The sequence below is a fragment of the Sipha flava genome, unplaced genomic scaffold (assembly GCF_003268045.1).
Source record: "Sipha flava isolate LNK unplaced genomic scaffold, YSA_version1 48977_pilon_pilon, whole genome shotgun sequence".
In the NCBI taxonomy this organism is placed as follows: Eukaryota; Metazoa; Arthropoda; class Insecta; order Hemiptera; family Aphididae; genus Sipha; species Sipha flava.
Window position 1 is genome coordinate 9329 of NW_020273305.1, and position 8632 is coordinate 17960.

The 8632-nt window shown below is 28.0% G+C and overlaps 1 protein-coding gene across 1 annotated transcript; it reads left to right on the forward strand.

The window, feature by feature from the left end:
• The first annotated feature begins 238 nt into the window (after nucleotides 1–238).
• On the forward strand, nucleotides 239–1776 carry LOC112690001 (THAP domain-containing protein 1-like). The gene is made up of 3 exons (XM_025563896.1): nucleotides 239–794; nucleotides 893–1323; nucleotides 1404–1776. The coding sequence occupies exons 1-3, from the start codon at nucleotides 718–720 to the stop codon at nucleotides 1646–1648; spliced, it is 753 nt and encodes a 250-aa protein (XP_025419681.1). The 5' UTR covers nucleotides 239–717; the 3' UTR covers nucleotides 1649–1776.
• Nucleotides 1777–8632: the final 6856 nt, after the last annotated feature.

The following is an 8632-nucleotide window of genomic DNA, read 5'->3' on the forward strand; positions in this document are numbered from 1 at the left end:
TTATTTATAATAACTTATTAGTTTAAACATAAATAGGAGATTATAATATTTTTTATGTTTGTTATTTTATATATTTTTATTGTTTGTCATTACTATAAACTACCTCAAAAAATATTTTAGTACCATGGAAAACACAATTTATGAATAAATACATAACTTTTATATTAATGTACTTTTATAAATTATACCTAAAATTAATTTCTCTTTATAATTTTAATTTTGCAAAATTAATACTTATCATGCGTGTATTTTAGACACTGTTCGTCTAACAGTGTGATTTTTTAACATCAGGCATAAAACACGATATATTTAAACACAAAAGTAATTTTTACACCACTAACATTTTTCTCTTTGAAGCATTATTTTTATACACAATAAAAAAAAAAAAAATGGTTTTTTGGTTGTGTAGTCCTTTTAATAAAATCATTTGAAAGGCGGGAATCCTTATCTCAGACGTGCACATATTATCACAATTGTCATTATGATACACCTTGCATACGATATTATATTATACCACAGAATAAATTAAATTTAACTTATCTTTGATTATTTTGCATAGTACAATCATGCTACTCTGTGGCTAATCTTTAGAACACATTTTGCCACTTTTAATAGTTATTATTTATTACTGCATTTTCGATTCAAAAATGTTGAATTTAATGTAATGTATTTCATATAGTCCATGATCGGGAATATAGTCCAACAACTAACCGTGAAATGGTTGTTTCTTGTTGTGTCCGGGGTTGTAAGAATAGAGGAAGTGGTTCAGTGCACAAGAAAATTAAATATTTCAGGTGATGAGTGGATCTCATAATTCACATGCATCTAGACGTCTGATGTAAACAAATTATTTTTTCTAAAAAATGTTAATTGTTTACTTATTTTCATGTAGATTTCCTAAGGATGCAGTGCGTAGAACGTTGTGGGTGAAAGCAATTTCCAGAGAAAATTTTGTGCCTGTAAACCATAGGGTTTGTAATGCACACTTCACAAATGATGATTTTCAAGAGATATCCAATATTACGAAATTAAAAAAAAATGCTGTTCCTAGTGTGTTCAGTAATTGTTTGGTCAATGTGAAACCAATTGTTAAGAAGAAATTAGTTTCTTTTGATCCAGTTCTAAAACCCATCATACCACTTGAAAATAATCATATTGATTCATGGGATCATACTTATGTACAAAAAATTCCTGAGGTATCTGCATTTGAGGAAACATGTTCAGATAATATACCCATTGATCCATCATTGTATATGATTCAAACTTTAAGTGTAGATGAAAACATTATTAATGAACCAAATTTGTGTAAATCAAATGAAATAGGTATGGAAACTAGTTGATACACAAGTTTTATCATCATGTAAGTTTATTTTATGGTGTAATTTTTTTGTATTTCTAAACAGAATCTTGTATAACAGACGATATTAAACAATTTGGAAGACAATATTTCCAAAATATGCAAAAAGATTGGAGGAAAATCTCATTAGCGCAATCTTATACTATAAGAGATTTAAGGAAAAAAGTTAAAATTCTTCAACAAAAAGTTAGGCGATATGCTATAAAAATTAAATTGTTAAAGGTTGTTGATTGTAACAAATTTGAATCACAGCCAAAAAAGCGGAAAATAGGCATTGTTGTTGAAACTTGAAGAGCATCTAACCTTTCAAACATTTTTAAAAAACTATAATTATTTAATAATCTATCTCGTAATTCTTTACAAAATCATTACCTTTGTATTATATTATTTTTTATATACTATAGGCATGTGATAATTTTATTAGGTATATGTTGAACAAATTAAATCGAATTGAAAATACATTTTGTGAGCAAAAAAGCCATCATCTCATACTCATACTGGTGTTTTATTGTATATATATGCTACAAAAATGTCAGTTAATTAAAAATTCTAATATTTCTGTTTTATTTTTAATTTTTACAAATCTTTAATATTTATTTTTTTCATAAATAAATTTTGTTCTCTACAGGTCCTTATACAATTTTGCTTTTTGATTAATTAATAATTTATTGTAATTAATGTTTAAATTTACTTAAACCATATTATAATGTATTACAAACATTTTGAATTAGGTGTTCTATTCAACTGAAAATGTAATTTTTTTTGTGATATTTTAAAGGGTGAGAAATCTTCAACTACCCTATTAATTATTTACAATTGTTTATAACAAGAATTATTAATAAGTTTTTTATATTATTGTTTACAAATGTTGTGTAATAAAATTAAATAGTCAATAAATAAATAAAAATAAATAAATAATTTTATAGTTAAGGTTCTAGAGTTAGCTAGGAACTATTTACCAACAATAATTATAATAAATCAATTCGAATTATAAAAAAAAGTAAAATTATTTAAGGCATTTTAAATACATTTATGGAAACAAATACATTATTTTAAGTGATTTTATATATATTTTAATCAGTGGCATATACATAACTTTTGTATGGGGGGGGGGGATTAGTTGCAAACAGATTATTATGGAAGGAAAATTCCTAAACCTAAGTATCAGCACATTTAAATAATAAATAATAGAAGATATATATATACATATTGAACATGTCAAAATAATAATTTACAATAAATCCTTGCAATATTTTTTTGTTTCCTTATAATTTCTTTATATTATGAACATTATTTTATACAATTTAAAAAGTCTTATGGGGATCTGACCCCAACATCACCCCCTTTTATACGCCCCTGATTTAAATATGTATTAGTGATGTGTTACAAAATCTAAATGCATTTTAGTGAATTATCTTAAATTTAATTGTTTAATCCATAATTTGGCAATAAATTAATTTTATTTTTTTGGTAATGTACTAATCCTTATATAACAATTGATATTTAATTAAGTAACTTGTTTTATTAAATGGCATATTGAATTCTTGTACTCAGGATGAAAAGAATTAGGATTAAAGCTAATGAAAACAATACTGTCATCATTTTTTTATCATCAAATTCTATTTGTGCAAGAAAATAATACTTCCTATGAGAGATACTTGGTCATTAGTAATGACTCATTACCTTACACAATCCAGGCCATAGGGTGGCTCATGCCTAGGGTGACATTCAACATTTTTAAATTATAGATAATTTTTAAAAATTATTACAATTTCTAGTACCTACTCATATTAAATTGTATAGTAAAAAATAAGAATCTATAAATTATTTTGTTTTATTTAAATTAGTAGTGGCTTAGTTGTCTACAAATGTATTGATCTAATCAATTGTTAACTTTACATATATAAATAAAATAACTCAGAATAAAGTATATTTTAATATTGCTTTTGTAAAAAAAAATATTTAATGCATTATTTACATTTAAGGGGCGGAAAAACATAAGTTTGCCTAGATGTGAGTAAACATATGAACCGCGCCTGACTATGACCGTTACGCTTATTTGTACCAGAATACATTGTTTCTCGTGTCCCGGATCGAGGACAAGTTAAGTTAAACTCCTACTAGTCGCGCCCGCGGTGTCGTTTGGAAAAAACGGTTTTCTTTACTTTTAGTTATCCATAAGCTTAGTATGACGCCTGCTATTCCTACATTCTGTGTTTATAAATATATTGCAATAGTTATACCATTGATTAAATATACATATATATTTAATCAATGATTATACATTCTATCCGTACGTGTGGAGTCAGTGGCGTATTTTCAACATTTTTGTTGGAGAGTGGTTTAAAGTTTTTTCAAATAATAAGTGATTTTATTATGTGATAAAATAAATATATATATATATATATATAAGGTATGAATTAATAATAATATTATTCTATTATTATTATTATTATTATAATAAATACAAATGAAAAGTTATTTATAATCATTTAATATAAAATAAAGTAGTAAGATATTTATAACTTGAACTTATTTTTTCTTCTGTGGGGAGAGGGTCTCAAGATCCATCATCCAGAAGAAATAATTGTATATACATCATACTATTTTAGTAATAATATTATCTAGTTCTTGACGAAAGACTAACAAGTAGTGTGATAAATAATTAATTTCCGCCAGTAAATTAGCAACGTTTAAAATAGTTAATAAGTGTAAAATAAATTTTAAGTTTGATGTAGAATCAGTAATAGAATCAGAAATATACACATATTATTTGGTGCGCAATGGTATTGTGATTTTAACATGTAAAAAGGGATCGGGGCACAATCATGTTGCAATTTATTTGCGCAATCGTGGTGTAATTAGTAGGGTAAAAAAGAAAAAAATTGCACGATCGCGGTGCAGCCATATCTAGTGGGTTATACGATCGATACGGGTTTATAGTATTATTTATACTTACATAAAAATTATAACGAGATATGAGAGGTAGTTTGCAAATAGAATATTACTGGAAATATTAAGTCCTCTTAATACATTTTTTTTCGATCGGTTGAAATATGTATATATAGTTATATGTATTTATAGTTTTTAATTTTAAATTTGAAAAATTTGTCGAAATATGCAAAATAAGCATAAAAATTTTAAAATACGCACTTTCCTGCAAAATTTATCAAATATGCAAAAATATGCACATTCAAATTTTAGATCTGATATCATGGCACCGAGAAACGAATTTATTTCGCACTCTTCTATATTTAACTATAATTAAAAAAAGTATGCAAATGCTAGAAGTCCCTAAGTCTAGTTATCACTATAATTTTATTGTAATGGATTTCTTTAATTCGTTAAGAGCTATTGAAAACCAATTGGTAAACGATTAAACTCATTGAAATATATGACAATATTATATCCATTTATTAGCATAATTCGTAATTTTAAATATTTAAGGTTAGACATTTATATTGGACATGTAGAAAATCAGAAAAATGACACGTTTACTGTACCAGTACTTGTGTACAAATTATAAATAATTTTACTTTTGGAATGGTTTGACGTCCTCTTCCACACATGTTAATCGGTTCCGTAGTATTAAGAGCTGACGGTCGAAAATTTTATAAGTGCATGTCGCTGCCCTACTTTAGTAAAAATCCTAGTGATGCCATTGCTTTATTACCTTAGTATTAGTATCTTATCATTAATAATGCTATATAATTAATGTATTTCTACATGTGCTTTCGTTATGTATGTAAGATTGACGATGACGTGTTAATTTAATACATAAATATTAACACCTCTTACCATTACATGTAAACGGGCTTTTGTATTAGCATTTCATGCATTATTTATTTTTTAAAGACTATTCGTTTAATCGTTGCCACTGTATCGCGTACAACGTGTAACGTTAACTAGTGCTCTATAGTTATCTTTACCGTGTTATATACTTTTATTTTTCAACATTATTCAATATCTATACTCTTATGTTTAATCAGTGTCTAGATTAAATGAACATGTGAGTCAGTTCGTGATGGTAAATATTATTATTCACTTTTGTTAAGAATTTTTCTAGGTTTTTATGTGATACCTACCATTCATCGATCCATCGTTATAGCGTGCGCAGAGTTTCAAGTAGGTGGGTAGCAAATATTTTTACCGGCTCATACTTAAGTATTAAGTTGAGATTTTTAATTGGATAATTTACTATATCAAAATGAATAATACATTATTCTTTATAGTTATAATAATATCCGACATTTTATCATACGCGCCCGTGGGGGGGGGGGGGGACAAAGGAGCCATTGCCTCTATTGGGAGTTCTTATTTCAAAACTATTGGTAATTTAATACAACCCATACTAATTATCACATAATATTATCGAGATCCATTTATGAAGTTTAGTAAAATAAATTATATATTTAGATAATTTAAAATGTATAATCTTGAACGTATTTATTAACTTACAATGTTTACACATGACTGCTATCGCTTAAAACTATAAATTCTCTCGAGTACCGATTTTTATAGTACTTGATTTTGTTCTCATCTATTTTTAAAGAAATAGTTGTTGTGGCCTTTAGCATTTTAATCTTGCCCCGGGTGGGATTTTATCCTGTGAACGCACTTGCATTTTATTGGGAATAAGTGTTTAATTTCATCAAATACACTATTTACACATAGAGATTGTGATTAGTGGCTACACAATTAATAACATTAAGGAAAAATGATTTTTTTTTTTTTTTTTAGTAAAAAATAAATGTTAAAAATGTTTGAAATTAAGGCGTTCCTAGCTACGTAGCTATCTAAGCCTATTGATAATGTACTTTTTTTTTACAAATTTTTCTTTTTTTCTTTAAAATAATTGTAATATAGGTAATAATAAAATATTCAATTAATAGAAATAAGTTTAATTTAGGTGATTATCTGGCATGATGTATCCAATTAGGCAGTGACTGATGGTGGATGTCGCTCTCTGCGGTCGTGGGGTCTTCCTCTCTTGAAACGGCGAATAATTGGAGGACTTACATTTAAGTTATAATGCGTTGCACCATATGAGTTCATAAGTGAGTGGAAGAATCTGTTTGCTATATACCTTATGTTTTCGTCAGTTAGTATATGTTAAATACATTTTGGTACGTTTGCACATTTTAATTTGTAAAAAAGATCATCGTAACAAACACGATCAAAAGCTTTTGTGATGTCTAAAAAAACTGCACCTGAGTGGTTTTTTTTTCAAAACCATTATTAATTGATTCTGTGAGCCGGAGTAATTGTTCGTTTGTGGAATAGTGACCCTTGAACCCAAATTGAAATTTTAGTTTCGTTTCTATTGAATTAAGGTATTTTAAAAGACGGTTTTGTACAGATTTTTCGAAAAATTTGGAGAGTGTCGTTAGTAGGCTTATCAGCCTATAGTTATCTGGGTTTGACTTATCTTTACCTGGCTTGCTTAATAATACTATTATGGCCTTTTTCCAACCTATCGGGTAGTAACCGATATGATGTAGACTGTTGAACAGATTTGTTAGGTAGGTTATTGCTTTATTGGGAAGTTTTTTAAGCATTTGATTGGTTATTTGGTCCACCTCAGGTGACTTTCTATGCGGCAATAATTTTATGTTGTTTTTAATTTCTATGGGGTTAATATATAGGAACATATTTTGAACTGTGAAATCTTCCATTAGTTCGCTGTTTTTTCCTAAATTATAGGTTGGCTGATGTTTTACGTCGTTAGGTTTAAATATGTTTTCTAGATTATGCGCAATAAGCTCACAATTTTTCTCATCAGTTATAGCTGCGGATTGTGTTGTAATATGAAGGGGAGGAATATTATTGTAGTCCTTATTTATTAGTCTTTTCGTGCATCTCCAAAGATTAGGAGCATTTGGGTGGATTTCTGATAAATATTTTTTATAAGAATTAATTCTATAGTTATCTAGTTTATCACCTACTTGTTTTGTTAAGGCGTTAAGTAATCGACGATCTTCCGGACGTCTGTATTGTTGCCACGAACACATAACTGTGTGCTTTTGTTGAGTAAGAACTAGTATCTTTTTAGGGATAGAATTGTATGTAGGATGATTTTGTGAGCTTTCAAAGCAGTTTAGGGCAACCATAGTGATTGTATCAGTTAGGTGACTAATTGCATAATTGGCAGTAATCTTTGAATAAATTTTGTTTGAATTTTGTAAATTATCAGTTATAAGTGTTATAAGTTTGGAAAATTTACACCAGTTTGGTTTTCCGTTAATTATTTTTTTACCTGGTGATACGTACGCATTGGTAGGTTTTTTGGTCTATTGTAAAATCATCTTGGGCACAGTTGCTAGTGATAAGTGAAACTGCCATTAATTTGTAATATTGTGAACAAATATAGGTGGTATTTTCCTTACCTCGGAATGTGTGTTGTCAATATCGGCCAGTGTGATGCCATTTGCTTCTTCATTGTCCAATAAGTTGGATAGGGGTACATATCGGTTTTTTATTTTTAATTGAGGACTTGTTGGTGACGTTGGGAAGAGATTTTCTTTTCTTTTCCTCTTAAGCGAGGAGTTTACCTCCGTTTTGCCGGCTTGTTCGAGAGGCATTTGTAAACATTTTATGCAAATGCAATTTCGCTAAACGTTATTTACGGAACGGAAACTTTATCGAACCTTGCCGCGCTGGCTGCTGATAACGAACTGGCTGGGGTTAAAACTATATAATAACAATTATAATTATAATACGATAAAAATGTATGTATTATTGTATTTTGAGTTTTTTTTTTTTTTTTTTAAGGGTTTCCCAAAAATATTTTTATCTCCAAAAATATTATAATAGTTTCATCACAAAGTCGTACTTCTATAGTTTTCTATGGAATTATATTCATAACCCAATGACATATAAGCACTAAAAGTGGAATTTTCTTGTAAAAAAAAAAAAAAAAAAACGAAGTATAACTGTTTAAATTGTTGACTATAATAATTATGGTAAACAATTTAAACATTTTTTTATTCCAGTAATAATTGTTATTAGTGGAATAAAAAATGCTCAAAGAAAAAAAAATTGTGGAGTGTTTCACAACCACTAGAACATCCCTGTAATAGGCCACTGAGTTTGCGTGTTGTTAAAAATCGAAACACTCGTAAAAGCTAAACGAAAAAAATTATTAGTCGTTCACTCGATAAGTTTGAAGGTCACGGTTCGTACTAATACTAATGAGTACATTTTTTTGCATAAAAGCACGTGATTGAAACACGGACAGTGTTGTTAATAGATAGGTAATCATTTTTAATAACGTGT

Bases quoted from the DNA above. Each gene is read 5' to 3' on its own strand.
- LOC112690001 (XM_025563896.1), top strand. From the start codon at position 718: ATGGTTGTTTCTTGTTGTGTCCGGGGTTGTAAGAATAGAGGAAGTGGT. The intron at 795-892 runs GTGATGAGTGGA...ATTTTCATGTAG, and splicing joins AAGAAAATTAAATATTTCAG to ATTTCCTAAGGATGCAGTGC. The intron at 1,324-1,403 runs GTATGGAAACTA...ATTTCTAAACAG, and splicing joins GTGTAAATCAAATGAAATAG to AATCTTGTATAACAGACGAT.